The sequence below is a fragment of the Acomys minous genome (genome assembly GCF_964271855.1).
Source record: "Acomys minous genome assembly, chromosome: 6".
In the NCBI taxonomy this organism is placed as follows: domain Eukaryota; kingdom Metazoa; phylum Chordata; class Mammalia; order Rodentia; family Muridae; genus Acomys; species Acomys minous.
In genome coordinates this window covers 67,925,387-67,950,207 of record NC_140487.1, presented here as the reverse complement: position 1 = coordinate 67,950,207, position 24,821 = coordinate 67,925,387, and the positions used below count along the sequence as shown (strand labels likewise).

General features: G+C 48.4%; 1 protein-coding gene across 5 annotated transcripts in view; it reads right to left on the bottom strand.

The window, feature by feature from the left end:
- Positions 1-24,821, bottom strand: part of DENND2A (DENN domain containing 2A) — a 91,776-nt gene that overhangs the window by 25,727 nt on the left and 41,228 nt on the right. For 4 of the 5 annotated variants that reach the window (XM_084785213.1, XM_084785211.1, XM_084785214.1 and 1 more), the window contains exons 4-9: positions 13,916-14,043; positions 11,685-11,806; positions 6,747-6,947; positions 4,579-4,672; positions 3,992-4,042; positions 2,817-3,004 (exon numbers count right to left, since the gene is read on the bottom strand). In XM_084785213.1, coding sequence (XP_084641339.1) covers positions 2,817-3,004; positions 3,992-4,042; positions 4,579-4,672; positions 6,747-6,947; positions 11,685-11,806; positions 13,916-14,043 — 784 coding nt within the window. The remainder of the gene's footprint in view (positions 1-2,816; positions 3,005-3,991; positions 4,043-4,578; positions 4,673-6,746; positions 6,948-11,684; positions 11,807-13,915; positions 14,044-24,821) is intronic. The other variant, XM_084785215.1, reaches the window with a different exon arrangement.

Sequence of the window (24,821 nt, the reverse complement as noted above, 5' to 3'; positions counted from 1 at the left end):
AGTCTTGGCTGTCTGGACTCACTTTGTAGACCAGGCTGGCCTCGAACTCACAGTGATCTGCCTGCCTCTGCCTTCTGAGTGCTGGGATTAAAGGCATGCGCCACCATCACCCAGCTTAAAACCCATTTTCCAAAAGCTTATAAAAAGTCTGGATATGGTGTACACACCTTAAACCCCAGCACTAGAGAGGCAGAGGCAGAGAGATCTCTGTGAGTTTAAGACCAGCCTGGTCTACAGAGTGAGTTTCAGGATAGCCAAGGCTACACAGAGAAACCCTGTCTCCAAAAACAACAACAAAACAAATTTAAATTAAGAAATATCAGGAGCGAGATACATTTCCAACAGAGAACGGCCAGTTAAACAAAGGATTCCCTATATACTGGGGCATTCGGGAACTTCAAAAATGTGTTTATTTTATTTTATCTTATTTATTATTTACACAATATTCTGCCTGCATGTATACCTGCAGGCCAGATGAGGGCATCCTATCCCATTATAGGTGGCTGTGAACCACCATGTGGTTGCTGGGAATTGAACTCAGGACCTTCGGAAGAGCAGCCAGTGCTCTTAACCTCTGAGCCATCTCTCTAGCCCGTGCCTTAGGATTTGTATTAGACACGTTTTAAAATAATATGCTTACCAGGCTGTGCTTGGAACATGATACAAAAACCGTAGCTAACTGCAGAACGACAATAGAGGAAATACAGTAAGTATGAGGAAAGACTAGAAGCAAAAACAACAACGTGCTAAAAAACACAGCTCCACAAGCCTTGGAGGGCTTGTGGAGATCATGGATGGTTTTTTTTTTCTAAGTGTTTTTTTTTTTAACTAAGTGTTACCATGTGCACAGTAATGTGCTGGGCCCTCAGGGCAACGCAGAACGACTGATGAAGACAGTCCTTCCGTGCCGTGGTGCCGACTGGGGCTCTCAACTGGGCTGTGAGTATAAGCTTATCTCACATAGATGCATCACACAATACCTCAAGGTCCAGACATCCATGCAGTGGGGCTTTTCTGAGAGCGTTCCTTAAAGGTGTGGCAATCGGAGGAAGAGAAGTAGGTGCCTGCATGGAGGACGTGTGCCCATGGCTAAGTCCATGTACCACTGTGCTAGCCCACAATGATGGAAGGCTGGCTAGGAAAGGACTCAGCGGGCAGACAGAGGGCATCCAGGCCTTGGTAGGGTCTTGCATGAGGTGACTGCCACAGATGCGCAGCATGAACCAAGGTGAGCTCTGCCCCCTCCCCTTTCTCTGGAGCCCTGGTCTGGATGATGACTGTCTTATCCCACCTCAGGGCAGCTCTTGTGCACACGTGTGCTCTTTTAGCGTACTTCTGGTATGCCTTCCTAAAGGGCAGGAAACCCATTTTATCTAGCCTTATAATCACTTGGGACCAAACAGAAGATAGCTAGAATATTTGAATGTAAATTCTGGTTCGGCTGAACTGGAATACAGTAGACTCCTTAATAAAAAAAAAAGGCCTGAGATTACCTTCATAGGCTTTATCAAGTGCCCTTTATTTAGGTGCCATGATATTATCGTGGCGTAAGCCACAATACAGCAGGGCTTCCCTCCCCCCCCAAACACATACAGAAAGAGTGCATTCCAAGACGATTTAGCACAGACATAAATGTGATGATGCCACTTAGGAGATGTGTAGCTTAAGGGGGAAATGCTGAGACATGCTGGGAGTGGGGGGTCTTGGCTGGATAAGGAGACTAGGAGTGACAAAGAATTCAGAGCTGTGACCACAGAAAGGTAGAAAGGTTTTGTTTTGTTTTGTTGTTGCTTGTTTTGAAATAGGGTCTCATGTATCCCAGGCCTGCCTTGAAAACTTACTATGTGCCCTTGAACGTCTGATCTTTTTTCTCTACCTTCCAAATGCTGAGATTACCAGTATGCACCATCCTGCCCAATTTATGTGGGATTGGGGATCAAACTCAGGGCTTCATGCAATGCTAGCACTCTAACAACTAAGCTATGGACCCAGACCCTAGAAGATGATGTTTGTTTGTTTTAAAGATTTATTTATTTACTATGTATACAATGTTCTGCCTGCATGTCTGCCTGCACACCAGAAGAGGGCACCAGATCTCATTACAGATGGTTGTGAGCCACCATGTGGTTGCTGGGAATTGAACTCATGACCTTTGGTAGAACAGACAGTGCTCTTAACCTCTGAACCATCTCCCCAGCCTCCAGCTTGTTTGTTTTTCCAGATGGGGTTTCTCTGCATAGCTCATGCTATCCTGAAACTCACCCTTAGACTAGGCCGTCCTAAAACTCAGAGTACTGGGATTAAAGGCGTGCGCCACCTGGTTTTGTTTTTCGAGACAGGGTCTCACTATGTAGCCCTGACTGGCCTGGAACTCTCTATGTAGACCAGGCTGGCTTCAAACATACGAAGATCTACCTGCCTCTGCCTCTACATCCTAAGACAATGTGCCACCACAACTAGGAGTATTTTTGCTGTCTTTTTTTGGCCTGTGGTTTTTTTGTTTTGTTTTCTGGTTTTTCGAGACAGGGTTTCTCTGTGTAGCCTTGGCTGTCCTGGACTTGCATTGTAGACCAGGCTGGCCTCGAACTCACAGAGATTCATCTGCCTCTGCCTCCATAAGTGCTGGGATTAAAGGCATGCGCCACCACGCCTGGCTATCCAGTACTAGTTTTTCATGTGGCAGACACTCCTTGGGGGCTCACTTGGAAGGTTCTAGACCTTAAGCCTTCCCCAAACTGCCTCTTCGCCCTGAATCCAAGCTGATGGCCAGAATTGTGGTAGCGCCCCGGCAGCCCAAAGGGACCCGTCTCCCCTACCTTCAGAGGAAACTGCTGGGTGAGCTCTGGCACATAGGCAGCCCCTGCCTGCTTCTTGTGCAGAGACACGACCACAAAGTACTCGAAGAGCTGCCTCTCTTGGTACTCAATGAGGTCCCGGTCAAGCGACGAGTACCGAGGGGCCTGCTTCAGGCGTGACTTCACATTGACCAGGCGCTGGCTGTGAGCTGCAGAGACACAGAAGCCATAGGCCCAACATGACTCATTTGCCAATGTGGAACTGCTCAGGGCTCAACAGAGTTTGCAATTCCTAGCTTCAGTATGTGTACTAATCCCCTGAATCTTTCCATGTCTAACAGATTAGTAGAAAACTCTTTCTTTGGGCCTCTTGCCAAACTGGTGGGAAGGACACCATTTGCTTACAGGCCTGGCGGCTAAGCAGGGCACAGGACCCGGCATCAGGACTGGCCAGGGCTTTGTGGCTATGGAGTCGGAAGTGCCACCACATTTCACCTCTATCTGTCTTTTAGGGTGGGGACTTGTATCTTTTCCCACCACTCACTTCCATCGTCTTTCAGTTTGTGTGATGTGACAAAAGCCAGAGCGTGGAGATTTTAGAGCTGAGAGCTTTGTAAACATCCTGTGTAACATGACGACAGAGACCCGGCTACCTCGGGAACTCCCTCCCACCTCTGCCCCAGCCAGCTCTCTGCAGTGGGAATGCACTCGCTTGTTCTGGGCGTGGTCCAGGCAGTAGACAGTGACAGAGGGGAGTGAAGTGGGGTCATTAAGTGGACCAGTCTTGTCACCTCACTCAGCACCCAGGGCTGCCCTCTCTGTTCTCTCAGGGGGTCTGAAAAATGTCAGAAAAATTCATTCAATCTTGGACCTAGATCACTGTCAGGCCCACAAGTACCAATTCTTTTTACCAACTTCATCCGGCAAGTGAGGATCCAGAAGCTCTAAGTTCTTAAAAGACTGCTTGCAGCTCACACACCAACTATCAAGTGTAGTGCCTGGCATCGTCAGAGGCCTGGGAACAGGTGGCTGCAGTATTGTCCCATCAGATCTCTGCCTGGCCTGGCCCACCTCTGCTCTCACCTGAAACTCATGCCTGGCCCGCTGAGCCTGAGCATGCTATGCCTGTCCCTCAGTGGGAGGAAGGAGCCATGTGTGTAGCTTCCTGGTAAAGTCATGCACCCCGCTCTCCTCACCTTTCAGCTTCTCCTCAGTATCGCTGTCAGACTCGCTGTTCTCATCTGTCACTGGACCAAAAAGACAAGGAAGGAAGAGGCAGATGTGAGTTCCAGCGCAGGAAACAGACCCCAACCTTCTAGGACGGAGGAGGTGTTTTGTCAACTACAGAAATGGGTCAGTCAAATTCGGCTCGACTTAATCTATTACCAAACAGATCTGACTGTGGGTAAGATGGTCCTTTATCAGTCTTTATACAGCAAGAGGCAGGAGCCCTCTGTTGCAGCTGATCCAGGAAGGCTGCTGCCAGAGCCAGGTGACACGCAGCCCTCAGCTGACTTGATGGAAGACAAGGCAGAGGAAGGCAGAGCATGTGCACTGAGCTGGCTCTTGGCCCTTTAGAGAGAAGGGCAGACAAGAAGCAGCCACTTGCTTCCTCCTCAGTGAACCAACAAGAAACAACAGAAGGCACGCCCTCTAGGAAGGATGCTTTCAAATTCTAGTGAGGAGGAGGAGGAAGAGGAGGAAGAGGAAGAGGAAGAGGAAGAGGAAGAAGAGGAGGAAGAAGAGGAGGACAGGCCCAGCAGGGGGGCCCAGAGGTATCTACCTTTTCCTGAGTTGCTCTCCGTGGACTGGGATAGCCTTTTCACCCGTTTCTTTCCTCTCCGGGCCTCATAAATGGCATTGATCCTCAATACCAGCTGTCAGATACCAGAAGGAAAGCCAGTGTTAGTGACCCTCCCTGCTGTAGACGGCTGTCTGGGTCGACTGCTCTTTCCTAGGATGACAGCGTCCAGGGAAGGGGGGGGGCACACCTGTCTTCCCATCATTCTTGTCAACCACACTGTCAAAACACTAAAGGAAGTTGTCCTCACTGCCCCGTGGGCAGCGAGGCTATAAACACTCCTGCAGCACTCAGCTGAGACACTGGGGGGTGGGTGGGCGGTCCTTAGTGCACAGTGCCACTCAGCCCCCCTATGATACTGTAACACTGTGTTGACCCCCATGGCTTAGGAAAAAGCTATTTACTCCCAAAACGAAACAAGAGAAGAAAAAGACAGAAAAAGTAACTGCCAGGCATGGCCACTTTGGTGGGCCCAGCCCCCAGCATTGGAGAGCAACACTTAAAGTGGCTTTTGAGTCCTACTCCTGTCTGTGCAAAGGGGAGCTCTGTGGAGGAACCTCGCTCCCAGCCTCACTGGTCCCCTGCTTATACAGTGGCACACGTGTGGCGTGGAAGTGACCAGGGTGCTCTGAAATGTAGCACATCCCAGGGCTTAAGACCACCCATGTTGGGGCCCCTGCTTCACCCCACAGCAGCTTCCGTGCCATGTGGGCTGTCATTGCTTACGACAGCTGCTTATGCGAGGGCAGACCTGCTTCAAATGCCAAGGCCTCTCTTGCTGTTGGACAGACAGGATTTGGGGTTTCCTGTGTGTCTCTCTCTGAGCTACTGAGTGGATTCATATGCTGTGCCAGATGACTGGGGCTTGTTAAAGAGTACATGGCACATGTGCCTCAGATTTCCATACTAAAATTAGTTTATCATTTTTTGGGGGTGCTGATGGATAAATCCAGGGTACTGGGAGCACTGGGCTTGTACACTACCAGCTAGCACTACCCTTGACACTACTTTCTTTGGTGTGTGTGTGTGTGGCAGAACTCACTTTGTAGCTCAGGCTGTCCTTGAATTGACTGATCCTCCTGCCTCAGTCTCCTGAGTGTTTGGACTATAAGTATGAGCAACTGTACCTAGCTAAAGACTCAATCTTTATTTTTATTACACTTTAGTTTTCTGGCCCTCTCTCCATCTGGGTCCCAGCAGGCCATTTCTTCAGCCTCTCTGGACCTGATATCCAGAGAGTTGTTTTAGGTTATTTCAAAAGTCTCTTGTTTAACCTTCCAGGTGATGAAGACTCTTACTTCTCCTTGGATGTCCTTCATCTCTGTTGCTCCTCTGAGGAATCACTCAACAGGCCCCATTACTGACCGGCACCTTCAAGCGGAGCCCCTGAGGTCACACCCACTTCTTCTGTCCACAAGGGCGGCCTTCAAGTTAACTTTGGGTCGGGGAAGGAGAGGGAAACCAACCATGCACAGTTGAGGCAAACACGTGGCATAAAAGCGTGGGACTGGGATAGAGAGATGGGTCAGTGGGCAAGAGCATCTGCTACCCCTGCCGAGGACCCATGTTCACTTCCCAGCACCCACAGGGCAGCTCATAACCAGCTGTGACGTCAGTTCCAGAGGAGCTAATGCTCTCATCTGGCCTCCAGACACGAGGAATGCACGAGGCGCGCATTACATACAAGCAAAACACCCATACACGAAAATCATAAAAATTAAATGTTTAAAAGAGGCTGAACTTTTTTTTTTAACATATTGGATAGAATAAGAACAGCAGAGGTCCGTGTGTGTGTGTGTGTGTGTGTGTGTGTGTGTGTGTTAGTTTCTATGCTGTTCTTCCCATCTGGACCAGCTCTCTCTAGCTCCTGTTCGTAAGCCAGCCACTGAGTAGCTTAGCAAAAGAGTTGTAGAGTGCTTCCCTAGCAAGTGTGAAACTCATGTCCAAAGTCTGCCGGTCTGTCTGTCACACACACACACACACACACACACACACACACACACGGCCACACATCCCAGTCTGCTGCCTTCACTGTGTCCACCTGTCCCACGGTGACAAAGAAAGCAGAGGACCTCACACTCTCTCTCCTCAACCTCCTCTACAGAGAAGAGGGGGGCATCCCGGACCTCAAAATCCAAAGTATGTATTACCCTAGGGATCTTTTTCTTCTTTCTGCCATTCTGCAGGTCTCCGAGGTTAAAGAAAGTGTCATCCGGGCTGCTGGGTGTAGAGGGGGGGCTGGTTCTCTGAGGGGACCCAGTTCCATCCCGACTCAGCTTCCGTGTGTCCAGCAGTTTGAAGTTTCTTCTCTCTGAATTTTGCCGGAAAAACGCCGACTTGGGCAAGGACTGCTGTGCGAGAAAGGAGACAGGCGTAAGTCTACACAAAGGGGCCGGGGTGGGCGATCTCAGTGCCACGGCAGGGAAGTGAGCGGGCTGGGCAGGTCCCCCGGGCACCTGGGGTTTGCTGTGCTAACTATGTTGACTATGCTGTGTTACCATCCAGATGTGGGAAACTTAGGGGACAAAGGATGTAAATCTAATTCAACCTCTCTTCAGATACGTGGGAAGCCACCTGCCTCCACTCTTTGGCTGTATAGACGAAGCTTAACAAAAGATACACGGCCTGGGACTTGCAGGACTAAGCCTACCTAGTTTGTGGAACTCCCATGAGGCACATGAGGCTTGTGCGGCAAGTGCTTTTAGCCACTGAGCTACCTTGCTGGTCCATCAGCTCTATGCTTCTCAGTGTAAAAAAGCAAGGCGTAGCATGCTGATTTCTGTGTGTTTTAAAGACATAAAGTGTCTGGAAGAGTGCCTGCTACTCAGTAGTTCTGACTCTCTGTATGTTGTTGACGTAATGCTATTTTCCTTTGAGGACCCTCTTGTTTTTCTGGCAATCTTAAAATGTGTTCTCAGCTGGGTGGTGGCGGCGGCGGTGCATGCCTTTAATCCCAGTACTTGGGAGGGAGAGGTAGGCAGATCCGTGAGTTCTGAGTTTGAGACCAGCCTGGTCTACACACATGCTTGCAGAGACCAGAGACATCGTATTCCTTTGGAGCTGGAATTACGGGCCACTGAGAGCAGCCTGAAATGGGTACTGGGAAAACTCCAGTCCTCTGCAAGAGCAGTTAGTATTGCTTATCCACGGCGCCTTCTCTCTAGCCCTTTAACTTCCTCCTTCTTTACCTAGAGAGCCTATCTCCTGGGGTGAGATGGCTCAGCAGGTAGGGAGCCCTGAGACTGACCCATGGGTCCCACATGGTAGAAGGAGGGAGCAACTCAACAGGCTGTCCTGACCTCCACATGCTGGCTGTGGTACATGCAACAGCACACATACACAAAGAGATACATGAAAAACATTAGAAAAGAGAAAATCTATCCCTTGTTAGATGTTTAATATTGAATTTTATTTTATTTTATTTTATTTTTTTGGTTTTTCAAGACAGGGTTTCTCTGTGTAGCCTTGGCTGTCCTGGACTCACTTTGTAGACCAGGCTGGCCTCGAACTCACAGCAATCTGCCTGCCTCTGCCTCCTGAGTGCTGGGATTAAAGGCGTGCGCCACCACGCCCGGCTTTGAATTCTATTTTTGTCTGGATTGCCTTGGTTTGCTTTTGAACATATTTTATTCATTAATCCATCAGTTATTTATATTGTGGTATGCTAATCTAAGGCATTTCCCTCTGAGCTAACTTATCCTTACTCTATTTAATGAATGAGCATTTCTCATTTACAAAGCCCTGTCTACCGCACCTTAAGCCCTCACAGAATAGGCCTATTTTGTTCCCGAACACCCTAGGCTTACTCAGTTCCAAGTAGCAGACCCTTTAGACCCTTTTCTTTTTCAAAATTTCCAGGAACCCAAACTCCTATCTGCCCTGTGGTTGGTTTTTCCGATCCATCCAGGCTCTAGAGGGACAAGGAATTGCTCCGCCCAGGAAGCTTCCAACACTGGAGCACTGACCCGCTGTGGCCAGTGTGGGCATCTTCATCGCCTTGGCACAGAGAGCAGCCATCTTAGCAGCCTGATTCCACCTGCAGTGAAACCCAAGGAAGTGCCCCAATGCTTTCGTGGCACTGCAACCTATGTAACTGCTGGCGACCAGCAGTTTTTGGCTTTTGCTCACGTTTACACTGGGCCAGTGTTTGCTTACAGATCTGACCCACGAAGAGATCTGAGAAGGGAAACAACCAAACTAGGGTACCCCACTCTGGAGAGCATGCTGAGGAGCTTGGCAGAAGCTATGTGCAGGCTGAGCACCCCAACAATTAAACATCCAGGGAGCTCTGGGGAGGAGTGAGCATTGGGTAGCTTCTTGTTTGATAAAAGCAGCAGCAGGACACTGGGATGAGCCTCTCAAGCATCTAGCACAGTCCAAGGCTCAGTATAAAGAAGCAAATTCTAACAGGAGTATTTACTTGGGGCTCCGAGGGACCTGAGGCTACTGGGAGAAATGGTACCACAGACAAGATGCCTGCTTGCTGAAGCGTTGGAAAGCGAAGTGTGAGTCTTATATTTAGTAGAAACCAGCAAAGTTTTTCTTCAAAGCCAGATGGTATCTGTGGCAGTGTGGGCCATGCCCTCTCTGCTGCGGCTTCTTAACCGTGCCAAGTCCATACGTAATGTGTGAAGGACTAAGTGGGGTGATATGACTTCATTCATTAAAATCTCATACACCTTCACTCATAAAAATCAGCAACCGGCAGTAGTTTGCCAAACCCTGACTGTAACATGAAAGGGACGCCACTGTGTTTCTCAGGCTGTCATCCAGCAGATTCTACTGTTGATGGGGACGCCTTACACACCACACATAGTGTGACCGATCTCACCACGCCTCCTTCCGGCAGCTGTGTCACTGGACTCACCGGGCATCACAGAAGACCTGTAAAGTCTGAAGGACCCTCTGGGCCTGAGGTCTGACTTCCCTGTTCAGGCCTCTTGAGCTGTTGCAGGGAGGCTGTGATGGGTCCTGGCATCTCCTCTGAGGGAGATGACACGGGCTGAAGCTGAGACCATTTTGGCTAAATGGGTGTGTATATTTGTGTGTATGTATACTCGTGTATGTATATATATATATATGTGTGTGTGTATATATATATTTGTATATATGCATATATTCATATGTACATATATATGAAAAGGACTGCCTTGATTAGCATGTCTTTCTCTGACATAAAAATTAGTCCTTGAGGGGCTGGAGAGATGGCTCAGTTGTTAAGGACACTGCCTTCTCTTCCAAAGGACCCAGGTTCAATTCCCAGCACCCACATGGCAGCTTGCAACTGTCTTTAACTCAAAGATCTGACACCCCTACACCAAGGCACATTAAAAATTAAGTAAAATATTTTTTAAAAAATCAGTCCTTGACAGTTGTAGTAGATAGCACACATCTCTATAATCACCACACTCAGGACGCTGGTGCAGGAGAATTCCAGCTTGAGGCTAGCCAGGGTTACAGAGTGAGACCCCCATCTCAAAACACACAAGCAGAGGCTCGGCACATGGCTCCACGTGCAGGTGTGAGGACTGCAGTTTGGATCTCCAGCACGGACACAAGCAGCTGGGCAGATGTGATCATATACCTGCAAGCCCAGCACTCAGGAGGCTGTGTCGGGATTTCCTGGGCAAGCTGGCTAGGCAGAGTAGCAAAGTTGCAGATTCAGTAAGACTCTCGCTCACTCAATAAAAGTGGAGAGTGGCTGAGGACACCCAGCGTCAGATTTAGACCTGCACACGCACATGTTCAGTGCACACATGCAATACACCCCATATACATGAGAACATGCAAGCATACTCCATACCCACCCACACGCGATCTCTTTCTAAGTCGTTGCTACATTCTTCGTGTTGTGGCATGTAGTAGGTACGGTTATATAACACTGTTTTGGGTTCACAGACCACAGCATCTGCTCTGCCTTCACATCTGCTCCATTCTGAGGAGACTCTGTCCAACCGTCCCTCCCTTTCCATTGGGACCAGACAGGCGTTAATTAAACGAACATCCCAAAGATGACGTAGGGCGTTCTGAGGTGGGTAGGTAGGGGGAGTTCAACACAGAGGGGCTGCCTCAAGTACTTCTGAGGTCCCATATGTAGCCCAGACGAGGCAGATGCTCAATGAAAAGCGGATGAGCTAAGTAGACGAAGTGGCAATGGCTGCAGCTGTTCCTCAGAGCGGGGGCACAGACCAGACACCCAGATGTGGGAGCAGAGTTAATGAGCTTAAGACAGTGGGCCCCAGTGATGACTTGCACAGGCCCTAACCGCCTGTAACGTCAGGGGCACTGGTCAGTGCACGGTGCTGTCCGGGGCAACCACATCTAGACACAAAGAGCGCGCGCACACACACACACACACACACACACACACACGATGACTCACAACCACCTATTACTCCAGTTTCAGCAGATCTCACGCCCTCTTGTGGCCTCCAAGGGCTCCTGCACACATGTGATACACGTAAACTCAAATATATACATAAAAAAATAAATAAGTACCATTTTTTTTCCCCTAAAGACAGGGTCTCACTGTGTAGTTCTGGATGCTTGGAATTCACTGTGCAGATCAGGCTCCCTTCAGCCTCTCACAAAGGTCTGCCCGTCTTCGCCTCCCAGAGGCTGGGAATAAAGGCGTGCACCACCACGCAGCAAATAAAGAGACCTTTCTAAAAAAATGTACACAGATGGTAGCACACTACACCAAGCCTTTCTTTCTCATATCTCATTAGGGAGCCTTTTCTATTTCCTTGTTTGTTTATTTATAGTCAGGATTTCACTTTCTTAGTCAGGCTACTCTGGAACTCACTGCGTCGAGCAGGCTGGCCCTGACATTTGAGCAGCCGTTCTCCTGCCTCTGGCTTCCAGGTGTTGGGACCGCAGGTGCAGTCCACCACACCTGGCTCGGGACACCTGTCAGAAGCTGTGCAGTTTGAACGCACTGCTTTGTAGTGTCTGAGTCAGGAGACGGCCCTAATCTACACACCCAGGGGTGTTCTAGGGCGCTCTGTGGAGAGGGCTGGTTCCTGGAGACCAGTCAGAAACCATGAGACAGACGCACAGGAGGAGCTCCAGCATGCCGGACCTAGTACCTTGGTGGACGTGTCTGGGATGGAGGAGGTGGGAGATCCAGGGAAAGTCAAGACACACTTCTTGCCCAGGCAGCGGCCGTGTAACTCCACATCCTCATAAGGATTTTCCTTCATTGGTGGATCTGTGATCAATAGCAAAACATGTCAGGAACTAACGAACTCTGCCTTTTCTCTTTTTTAAAGATTTATTTTAGCCAGGCACAGTGGCACATGCCTGTAATCCCAGCACTCTGGGAGGCAGAAGCAGGTGGATCTCTGTGAGTTCAAGGCCAGCCTGGTCTACAAAGCAAGTCCAAGACAGCCAAGACTACACAGAGAAACCCTGTCACAAACAACAACACCCAGAGAGGGTGTCAAGTGCCTTGGCATCAGAGTTACAGATGATTATGTGCCTCTAAGTGGGCACTGGGAACTGAACCCAGGTCCTCTGCAATTGCAGCCAGTGCTTTTAACTGCTGTGCCATCTCTCACGCCATGGTGTGCTTGGAGGCTGTGTGTTGTTTTGCAGGCCGTTCCTTCCTCACGGTAGCAGATCCTGGTTCTCACTGAGGGATAATTCCACTTGGAGCTGCATCAAGTAAATTCCACTCTCAGTTTCAGGGCTTGCTGCTCTGCAGGCCTGGACCCTGCCTCAGAGGTAAGCTCAGGGAGGCCTGACAGCCCAGGCCTAAGGCCATCATTGAAAGACACTTCTGGCTCTAAAAGTCAACACAAAACCTAAGGTGGTCTGGCTGGAGTGACTCGGGAGTTTTGCTGGTACTTGCGGGTCCCAGGCTCTGATCTGTGGTTGCTGGGAATTGAACTCAGGACCCCTGGAGGAGCAGCCAGCACTCTTAACCTCTGAGCCGTCTCTCAGCCCCCTATTATTTTCTTCTACAGCAGCCTGGTACTTCTCTTTCACTCTTGTCAGCTGTAGGCAAAGCAGCTCTCCTGGATTCTCTGGGGGAGCAGCTCCTAAGTGACTTGAAAGATCCAGAGTACAAGTGTCTCCTTCGGTTCTTCATATGAGACCACAACATGTCCAGCACCCCGACTTCTCCAAGCACCTCCAGAACTGCTGGAGTTGGTGGCTTTGTAATGGGTCACAGTGACAGCCAAAGTCACACAGCTGGTGCCGGGGACACTGGCCTGCGGTCTCCAAGCCGCACTGCGCGGGTATACCAGCTCACTTTCTCTACCACCACCGCAGACTCAGGTCTGAGTTCACACCTCCCTGAAGATTACTGAACATTGAAACAAACTTTGGATCTATGTCCTCTGTGAAAGCTGAGGAGTCTTAAGAGCTACGTCAAGGGCTGGGGAGATGGCTCAGCAGTTAAGAGCACTGCCTGCTCTTCCAAGAGGTCCTGAGTTTAAGCTCCGGCAACTACATGGTGGCACACAACCATATATACTGGGATCTGATGCCATCTTCTGGTGTGCAGGTGTACATGCAGATAGAACACTCATATACATAAAATAAATTAAATTAGTTAAAAAAAGAAAAGAGCTACATCAAGGTTATTCTTCCAACTACAGACATTCATTTAGCCCAGTCTTTGCTATCCTGTCAGAGTCACACTCTTGTGTTATTTGAAACAACACGCTGGCCTACAGTGTCATTCCATAGCTGATAACGGAGAAGAGGCCTGTTAGAAAACAGGCCTTTTATATTTTCACCAGTCCTTTAGCAACTTGCTTGGGAGCCATCATCAACAGACAGACAAAGAACTCAAATCCTAGCCGGGCGTGGTGGCACAGGCTTTTAATCCCAGCACTGGGGAGGCAGAGGCAGGAGGACTGCTGTGAGTTCGAGGCCAGCCTGGTCTACAAAGCGCCTCCAGGACAGCCAAGGCTACACAGAGAAACCCTGTCTTGAAAAACCAAGCCAAACCAAACCAAAGCCAAAAAAACCCACCTCAAATCCTGAGCCCTTACGTCACCAGCTGAAGTCACGAAACTAACAAGTGGCAGAGACAAGACTCCATCCTTGATCTTGAGGTGCAGGCTTTGCCTTTCTTGGACCACCTGTTGCCAGCTCGCTCGGCGGCTCAGTGCCCACTGTTCCTCGCTCCTTCAGCCCACGGAGGTCCACCCTCTGGCCTGCCTACCTGCCGCTTTCTCATGCATTGACTGTGCCTCTGTCTTCGAGTGCACACACACGTGTTCCAATCAGAAACTTCACTTGAACCCTCCGTTTGTCTTGGACAGACTCACACTCACGGCCCTCCTGAGACCCTCTGACCTCTTACCTAGAATGTCTTCGTAAACGTTCTCCTCCGATAAAGTGCGCGCGAGTCCCAATTTGGTCTGTGCGTACCAGTCCACCCTGCTGTTCTCACACGAAGACTGTAGTAAGTCTTCAAACTCATAGGACTTTCTGGGTTGTGCACCGTGAAAGGAAACAAAAAAGAACTTGAGTCAGTTTAGGCTGGCTCTGAACACAGCAGAGGTCAGAGTGCCAAGGGACCAGGCCTAGGGGCTGCAGAGCTGTAAGCCGGGGGCAAACACGCTTGACTTGTAGCAGACCCCAGTGGAGGCATAAGCGGCTGACCGAGTGACAGCCCATCCCCCTGCCCTTTGGGGATGGCACTGTGCTGTGTTGCACTGACCTCTGCCAGCCCAGGCTACTTGTCCTTATTAGCACTATGAGGCCAGGTGGTGGGGTGAAGGTGTGGCTTGCACAGAGAGCCCCAAGCTCTCTTTCTTTCTTTTTTAATATTTATTTATTTATTTATTTATTTATTTATTTATTTATTTATTATGTATACTGTGTTCTGCCTGCATGCACACCTGCAGGCCAGAAGAGGGCATCAGATCACATCATAATGGTTGTGAGCCACCATGTGGTTGCTGGGAATTGAACTCAGGACCTCTGGAGGAGCAGTTGGTGCCCTTAACCTCTGAGCCATCTCAACAGCCCCAAGCTCTCTTTCTTGCAGTGCATACAACACAACATCTAATCTGGATGATCATGGGCTTGTTGGGATGGGATTAAAACCTTTATCCTCATGGCTCCTGCTGGACACCCTGGACTGTCAAGATATACCTTAGCTCTGCTGTGATTTTTCCACACTCGTGAGAGCAGGATGCCCACGAGGCATGCTTTGTGTTTGAATACTGACACATAAAAGGGGTTGACAGTCTAAACAGCACTTGGAAAGACTAGATTGTAAAAACTTTCTGTTGGAACTTGATTAGGAGGCAGGCATGGTGGTGTGTGTCTGCAGTGTCCCTACCTGGGAGGCTGAAACAGGAAGGTGCAGTATGTTCCAGGCCAGGCTGGTCTGCATAATGAGATTCTGTCCCCCGCCACCCCCACTCCCCCAGACAGGGTCTCTCTGTGAAGCCTTGGCTGTCCTGAACTCACTTTGTAGACTAGGCTGGCCTCAAACTCACAGAAATCTGCCTGCCTCTGCCTCCCGAGTGCTGGGATTAAAGGCGTGCGCCACCACACCTGACTGAGATTCTGTCTTAAAAAGCAAAGCTAGGCATTATGGAACAAGCCTTTAATCTCAGCACTTAGGAGGCAGAGGCAGGCAGATTTCTGTGAGTTTGAGGCTAGCCTGGTCTATATAGTGAATTCTAGGTCAGGCAGAGCTAGTGAGGCCCTGTCTTTAAAAAAAAAAAAAGAAAAAAGTATAGGGGGCTAGAGAGATGGCTCAGGGGTTAAGAGCACCAACTGCTCTTCAAGAGGATCCGGGTTCAATTCCCAGCACACAAATGGCAGCTAAACTGCGGTTCAGGGGACCTGACACCCTCACATAGACAAATATGCAGACAAAACAATGCACATAAATTAATTAAAACAAAACCCAAAAAAGTTCGACATAATACAATAATAGGTAAATAAAATAATAAGTAATTAAAAATTAAAAAATAACAAAGATAAAAGCTGGGCATGGTGATTCATTTTATAATCCCAACACTCTGAGGAAACAGAACTGCCAGTGGTCCTGGGCCACTTAGGCTGTAGTGAGTGAGTTTTACACCAGTCTGGGATGTAGATCCTGTCTCAAAACAAACAAACAACAACAACCCACAATAAAATAACAACAAACCAAACCAAACCAAAACAAGAGCTGGGCAGTGGTGGCTCTCGCCTTTAGCCCCAGCACTCACAGCAGAGCTGTATAAGTTCGAGGCCAATCTGGTCTACAGAGTGAGTTCCAGGTCAGCTGAGGATACACAGAGAAACCTTGTCTCAAAAACAAAACAAAAAACCAAACCAAAACAGAAAGAATCCTATAAAACCCAGGGCCCATGAGACGGCTCAGCAGGTAAAGGCGCTTGCTACCAAGCCTGACGACCTGAGTTCAGTCTCTTAGACCCACAGGGTGGAAGAAGAGAACCAACCTGTGCAAGCTGTGCCCACTCATGCATCACGGTACCCGAGCCGTTAGCCACAAGCCACAGTACAGAGCCGGCACAGCCTTGCGCATGCTGGGCGAGTGCCCTGTCACTTTACCCTGAGCCCATAGCTTTGTTTGTTTTTCAAGACAGGGTTTCCTCTGTATAGTACTGACTGTCCTGGAATTCATTCTGTAAACCAGGCTGCCCGCAAACTCAGAGGTCTGCCCATCTGTATCTCCTGAGTGCTGGGATTAAAGGCGTGTGTCACAATGCCTGGCTCAGTCCCTGGCTTTTGGAGAGAGGGTCTCACTATGTTAGCCCAGGCTGTCCTTTGAACTTCCTGCCTCTGCTGCAAAGCTTAACTTGTAAAATAAGCTGCCACAGAGTTTCCTAATGGAAATTCCACGTCTGTGTTTAAGTCCTGGTTTGGGAGGTGACCAAGGTGTGAAATGCAAACCAACACAAAACAAAGTCCACAGAGGAGCAGAGGGGGGGGAGGGCACAGATCTCTCAGGAACAGTTTCTAGCGTAACAGGTCAGCAGAGTTGCGGTTATTACGAGGTCTGGCTTATCTGTGTCACGTATCAGCATCAAATGGGCAAGTGGTGGCATGCAGGGACTTCTGTCTTCTTGTTCTGAGGTTCAGGCGAAGTGAGAAAAACGCACTTGCTAAATCCCGACCCAACTTTGGGCTAACACTGAGGTCAGGGTGACCCTCAGGCGTGTGCGGTACTTGCAGGGATTTTTGCCAACCTGCACAGTTCTGTTTCTGTAACCAAAAGGCTCTCTGCTCCCCTAACCAAACAGAAATACTATGCTGACGCAAATGCACCCTATTCTTATTTGTCACGCTTGCTAATAGCCACCACAGCTAAGTCAAGGGGATGCAACAAACTTGTGATTTTCATACCTTTGTAAGCTCGCTCAGCTCGGGGCTGCCTCTTTAGACTTACAGTAGGGTCCATGTGGCTCAATAAAAACTTAAAACTCATCAAGAGCTCAGCCTGGTCTCCCCTTGTGTGAGAACAGCCCAGGGGTGACACAGGAGCTCACACGCCCTGAAGAGAAATCTGCTCACCTGAATGACTGATCCAGGAAGCTAATTCTCCACAAACACGTTTGAATTCGAGAGAGGTTTCAGCAACTTCATATATTAGCTCGGGGGAAAAAGGGACTTTCCAAGGGTGAACACAAGAAATGACAAGGACGAGCAAACAGGTGTCTCTCTAGCTAACCGTGGCCAGCCCCCATCTTCCTCACCTCCCACAGGCGTGCTAACTACCCGCCGCGTGGGGGCAACAGTGCTCAGAACTACTGAACCGAAGGCAAGGAGTCCCTGCTTATCTGGCAAGGTCTTTGCCTTCCCAGCCCCTCCAGAATGATCACGTGACAGCTGGTTTTAGAGACATGACTATATCACTTCAGTAAAGCCAGGCTTGGTCCAACTCACTTGCAACTGAGGATGGCCTCTGGCCTCTGATTCTCTCGCTCTGCATCCTCAGTGCTGGGGGACCCGCTAGTGTGCACATCACCCCTGCTGCTCACGGTGCTAGGGATCCAACCCAGGTCCTCATGGATGTCAGGCGAGCAGCTGAGACATCTCCAGCATGGCCCCTCCCCAACAAGCTCCCTCTCTTTCTCCTCTCCACCCCAAGTCTAATCCCAGTCTCAGGAGCTTGAGTTTGAAGCCAGCCTGGAATACATCATAAAACTGCCTCCAAGAAAACATAAAAACAAACCAAAAAACCCAAAACCAAACAAACCAAAAAACCCACGACCAATGTCCAAATACTGTGTGAGGGTTACTAATGGATTTTCCATATTCTTGTAAATGAAATGCTAATTTAAGACAGTCGGCCTGAACCTCAAAATTAACATGTCTCAAATGAAGCTCCTCTTAAGAGCCGGCCTCTGGAAGGCCAACAGATGTTTATGCATACCGCAGAGCCCTTTATCGCAGCCTACACCTAACCAGCTAAGTGGCCTTCCACCTCCCCAGCCTCCTAGGAGCTGACCACTTCTTCCGTCCCCACTGTCATTACATCACAGCGTGACCACAGCACCCACTCGACCACAGATGCAAATCTGATGATTGCTCCCTTCAAAACTGTCGTCAAATGCTTCCCATTGCTCCTCTGGTCTCCAGAGCCCCGCCAGAACTGGCTCCATCAGCCCTCAGGGCCTCCTCTTCCATCCTTGTGAACCCTTAACCCTTCTATGGCCACACCTTGTCCGTCAGTTCCTCCCGCAGAACGAAAGCTCAGGACTTGCATGACCTTCTGTCTGCCGCCTCCTCTTGTCTGTGCATCAGAACACCGCTTCCTCTCAAGGCTGCCCTTTCTTGGCAGGCTGGGCTCACCTGCCGAACGTTCTCACAGCATTTCATGCTTTCTCAGAGCAGGCAGGACTAAGTAAGCAATCAAGCCACACCACACACAGGCAGAGTACTCTCACTGCTAGCCTATATAGGGTCTCTGCTCATTAATAAATCCTCACATCCAACACTAAATATACTCACAGCAAGTATTTGTTGGCTGCATAAGTAAATGAGTATTAATTAATTGATTTTTTTTCCCAAACAATGTCTCACTCTATAATGTAGGCTTGAACTCACGGCAATCCTCTTGAGTACAGGGACTGACGGTGTACGCCACCATGCCTGGCTATGCAATGAATACGGGAAAAGTTGTTTTTAGCCAGATTTGGTGGCCCACGCCTTTAATCCAGCACTCTGGAAGCAATGGCAAACAGACCTCTGTGAATTTGAGGCCAGCCTGGTCTACATAGTGGCCAGGGCTGCACAGAGAGAGATCCTGTCTCAAAAACCCAAAAATCAAAGCAAACAAAAACTTCAGACACGTACATATACAGACTTATGAAACAGAGTGGAGGACCCAGAAATGAGCACACAGTGCAGCCACCTAATCTTTGATCAATGTGTCAAGCACATAAATTGGAAAAGACAGCCTATTCAATAAGCAGTGCTAGAAAAAAAAAAAAAGATCATCTGTATTTCTTATCTACAGAAAAATCCATCTGACTAAAGACCCTAAGATGAGAGCCGAAACTCTGAAATTGCTGGAGGCAAAACTTGAAGACCTACACACAGCATCGAAGGTCCAATGGTTCTTACCATCCAGTGAAAAATAAGACACAATAATGGCTCTCAGAATGCAGTACAGCAACCAAAGCCTCTTTGCTTTCTAATGTTGCTACTGATGGAAAAGATTGTCCTTGTAAACCAAGCTTCTCAGCTTGAGGCAAAGCAATTCACCCATTCCTCAGATCCTCCTGCGCGCCTGCCCCTGCCCCCCCCCCCAAACACACACAAGGGTCACTTCCCACCCCCAAACACACACAGTGTCGCTCTACATAGCCTTGGCTGCCCTGGAATTCATTACGTAGACCAGGCTGGCCTCTAACTCAGATCCACCTGCCTCTGCCTCTGCCTCCCAGGTGCTGGGATTACAGGCACACACTACCAAGCCTAGCTTGACATTATTTTTTTTTAAACGTATATTTTATTTATTATAATTTATTCACATTACATCCCAATTGTTATCCTCTCCCTCTCTTATCTTCCCATTCCCACCCTCCCTCCCTCTTCTGCCTACTCCCCCTAGACCTCGGATGGGGGGGGCCCTCCTACCCCAACTGTCTGGCAACAGCCTATTAGATCTCATAGGATAGCCTGCATCCCCTTCCTCTGTGTGTCAGCTAGGCCATCTATTTAAAAGACTTATTAGGAGTGGGACTGGCCGGGGAGACATTTGGTTTTACAAAGATTTAAAAGTGTCACATGACCAAACGCAGTTCAAATGTAAAACTCTGAATCCAAGTTAAAGTATTTGGAGCATGCACCTGGGTGTGAATTCGAGATGTTGCTTGTGCTTAAGGAAAAAAAAAATCACCTTTGTTTCCTGGCAGCCGAGGCATTGCTGCCGGGGTTATTAAAGATCTGCCATAAAACGTACACAGCCACGCTCACATTAATGTAGGAAGCCGGCCTTTGGAATTTCCTGACATGTGAGGGGCTAGGCTGAGGGCCCAAGTCTTTGCAGTTAATTTCCTGAGGATTCAGAGAAATAAAGAAAAGGAAGGGGGAAGGTAAGGGAAGAGGGGACGAAAAAGGACAGAGAGAAGAGAGGGGAAAAAAAAGATGTTTCCTTCAAACCAAGAATCAGTGTCGCCTGATGCGGCGGCTGGTATGCTGACTGGCCAATGAAAAATACAGTGACTTCAGTCAGCAAAGCCCCCAGACTGGCTGTGTCATCCCAAACCCTCGAGGCCTCGGAATCCTTCATCATTATTTTTTTTTCTTCAGCCTTGGCTTGGCTCTCCTGACTCAGAGAGGGCAGGACGTCTGCCAAATGCGAGGGGTAAGCCATTTTTCTTTTTCTGTGAGACAGGTCCGCAACAAAGAGCAGACTGTGTAGACAGTGAACATCTTGCCCTAATCACCTCCATTGTAGTGTTTTTTTGTTTTTGTTTTTGTTTTTAACAAAATGAGAAACCTAAAGTCAAAACTGCTAAAATGCAGCCGATGTGGTCATATTCAAACTAGCCGAGAAGATTTTCATTTTTGAATTTAAACTAAGTAATTTTAGCTGCCTGTAAAGAAAAATGTGACAAGACTGAAAGCGGCAGATTGTAGCAAGGAGGAAAAAAAAGGTAAGGAGAACAGTGACTCACCAGGCTGATCGCCCGCCCAACCAGGAGGGAAGATCTCTGTTTCCAGAACCAATCTGCCCCAGGGATTGGTGAGGGCACAATGTCACTCAGAGAAGCCACAAGGCTAGGATTAAGGTAGCCAGGCTCTGGCACTAGGTTGGAAAAGGGTTTAGAAGGGGAAGATGGAGGCTGAGGGCATGTGGCTCAGCGGTGGAACATAAGTGTAACATGCATGCGGCGTTGGGTTTAATTTCCAGCACCAAAGCCGGTTCTTCCTTCAACAACAAAACTTACCAGTGGGCTGGGGAGGCGGAGCAGCAGTGCGGAGCAGTAGCTCCTGCAGAGGACCCAAGTTCTACTTCCAGCACCGTCATCAGGCGGCTCACAACCACCTGTGTCTCCAGCTGTAGAGGATCCAGCACCCTCTCCTGGCCTCTACAGGCACATAATCACGGGGCATACAAACGCCGATACACAAATAAAAACAAATCTTAATTTAAGAACGACAGCAACAGAGAAAGCAAACAGCAGGCTGGAGAGATGGCTCATGTTAAGAGCACCGGCTGCTTCTTCCAAAGTACCTGAGTTCAGTTCCCAGCACCCACATGGTAGGTTACACCCCTACCTATCTTCAGTTCTAGGGGATCTGAAACCCTCTTTTGGCTTCTGTGGGTACCAGGTATCCATGGAAACCCTCTTCTGGCTTCTGTGGGTACCAGGTATCCACGTGGTACACATATATACATTCATGTAGGCAAAACATGCATGTACATAATTTTTTAATTAAAAAAAGTTTAAACGAACAACAACAACAAAACAAATTAAGAGTGGGCTGGCAAAATGGCTCATAGAATCTGCACTTGGAAGGCAGAGGTGGGCAGATCTCTGTGAGATTGAAATCAGTCTGATCTGCACAGTGAGTTCCAGGCCAGCGAGGGCTGCTCTGTAAAGGGTTCCTGAAAGCATCACGGTCAGCATGGAAAACGCTCTGGTCCAAGTGAGGTTCAGCAAGACTTACCCAGTGCTGGTTCAGACTTCTAGAGTCTGACACCAGGCAGTGTATTTAGGCATATTTAAGTGCAGTACAATCCTGGAAAACAGTTTCCTGGTAACACTTATCTCAATCCCGTGTGTCCAATGAAGCTTAAGGCATGATCCCATCGATACTCTTCCGCAAAGACATGTGACCTCTATCATGAAGATGGGTTCTAGAGCTTAAGGGCCTAGGATCTGGTGCCGTCTTGGTCACACATATAACACAGAGGTCATCAGACTATACAGTACACGGGACAGCTCCCCTAAGGACGGGTTCTACTGACTGAGAAACAATGCTCAAGATAAAGGTTTAGGGGGGAAGAGTCTGGAATAAACATTCTGGGGGTCTTGGGTGAGGCCTGGCCTCTACAGGTGACCTGGTCATTAACAACATCCACTCCAGCCCTCTGGGTGGAAAATCAGGGATTCGTCTCCGTCACTGAGGAGGCAATCTGCACGATTACCATTTCTCTTTGTTTCTTTCTTTCTTTCTTTTTTTTTCCCCCCTGGTTTTTCGAGACAGGGTTTCTATGTGTAGCCTTGGCTGTCCTGGACTCACTTCCAGGCTGGCTTCAAAGTCACAGCGATCCGATTGCCTCTGCCTCCCTGAGTGCTGGGATTAAGGGGTGTGCCACCACACCCTGCCTCATGATTAACATTTCTAGTTTTTCCTAGTGCATTACATAATTTTAAAAGTCTCAATAAACAGACAAACAAATAAATGGCTTGCAGGTAATGGCGCCTGCTGCCAGGCCCGACAACCTGAGTTTGACCCTCAGAATCTATGTGGTGGAAAGGGACGCAACTCCTACAAGTTGTTCTCCAACTGTGGTATACACACACACACACACACACACACACACACACAGACACAGACACACACAGACACACGGTAAATAAATATGAATGAACAAACCGCCCAAGCGTAGATATGCCTCCGTCATGGAACACTGGCACATTAAAAAAAATCTTCAAATATCAGCAAATTGAATTCACCCACACACTAACGTGGGAGCATGGTGGGAGTTAATTCCCCAGTGGGAAGGATGATTTGAATTAGAAACACCCCCCCCAATTAGGCTCATCTTACGAACACTTGCTCACCAGCTGGTGGCGCTGTCTGGGGAGGCTTAGGAGCGGTAGCCTCAATGGAGGAAGAGTGTCATGGGGGTGGGGCTTTGAGAGCTTAAGGCCTCGCCCTGTTCCCAGTCAACTTTCTCTGCTTATGCATGCACTGGAAAATGTGAGCCCTTGGCCTCTGCTCCTGCCCCCACCACTGCTGCCTTCTGCCACGTTTCTCCACTATGATGGGCTCTTGTCTCTCTTGAACTATAAGTCAAAACAAAAACAAAAACATCTTTCTTCTATAAGTTGCGTTGGCCATGGTGTTTTATCACAGCAGTAGCAACGTAACTGACATGGAGGGGCTACTAGTTAGACGCAAATTTGGAGTTGGGGACGTGTGGCTTAGTGGTATAACACTTGCTTAGCATGTAAAAGACCCTAGATTTGATCCCCAGAGCTGGAAAAAAAGGTATCCACTAATAGGTCAGCAAGGGAAAGGAGTGTATAAAGCTTTTGTAAAGTGCTTTGGAAAAATCTCCATCATCCAGGTTGGAGAGATGGCTGACCGGTCAAGAGCACTGGCTGCTCTTCGAGAGAAGCTAGGTTCAGTTCCCAGCACCCACATGGTAACCCACACCTGCCTGTAACTCCAGTTCCAGGGGATCCAATGCCCCCTTCTAGCCTCTGAAGGACATAGGCATCCACGAGGCGCATCTGTACACGCAGGCAAATACATATACACGTAAAAATAAGTAAATCCTTAAAAATCATCTACAATACAATACTATTTTTTAAAAGATTTAAAAAATTTATTATTATGTATACAGTGCTCTGCCCGAATGTACACCTGCAGGTCAGAAAAGGATGTCAGATCACATTATAGATGGTTATGAACTACCTTGTGGTTGCTGGGAATTGAACTCAGGACCTCTGGAGGAGCAGTCAGTGCCCTTAAACTTCTAAGCCATCTCTTCAGCCCAATACAATACTATTTTGATAAAATAAAAACGCAGGTAAGATCATCTGACAGTGAACCACTGGACGTATCACCAATAAGTTAAAGGTAAGACAAGGCTCACCCACTGCCATCAACACTACCATTTGTTTATTTTTGTTGTATCTAAATTTTATTTTGTTTATTTTGTGTACATGCATGTAGATGTGAAGTCATCATCCTTTGGAGACAGTGTGACTATGTGCGTAGGAGGCCAAGAGAATTAACTAACAAATGCCTAAAAGCAGAAAGATGTTTCTTTTTTTGGGGGGGGGGGTTCCAAGACAGGGTTTCTCTGTGTAGCCTTGGCTATCCTGGACTCACTTTGTAGACCAGGCTGGCCTCGAACTCACAGCGATCCGCCTACCTCTGCCTCCCAAGTGCTGGGATTAAAGGCGTGCGCCACCACCTCCCAGCCTAGAAAGATGTTTCTTTAAGGTGTCTTTTAAAAGCACTGCCTGCTCTTCCAAAGGTCTTGAGTTCAGTTCTCAGCAACTGCATGGTGGCTCACAACCATCTACGATGAGATCTGCTGCCCTCTTCTGGAGTACAGATGTACATGCAGGCAAAACACTGTATAATCAATCAATCAATCAATCAATCAATCAATCTTAAAAAAAAAAGAGAGAGAGAAGACAACATAGGAGTTGGAGAGATGGCTCAGTGGTTAGTAAACTCCCTGCTCCTCCAGAGGACCTGAGTTCAATTCCCAGTATCCATATGGTGGCTCACATCCTTCAATAACTCCGGTTCTTGGTGATCTGACACGCTCTTCTGGTCAGTGGAGGCACCCAGGATGCATGTGGCACACGTATATACACGCAGTCAAAACACTCAAACATAAAATACAATGAGCAAATCTAACTTAAGAAAAAACTAAAGATAATATTTTTTAAAAAGTAAGGTTTCCTTAAATATAAAAACTACAAAAGAGAAAAGATTATTACATTAAAATCACAACAAAGAAGCCGGGCATGGTGGCGCACGCCTTCAATCCCTGCACTAGGGAGGCAGAGCCAGGCGGACCTCTGTGAGTTTGA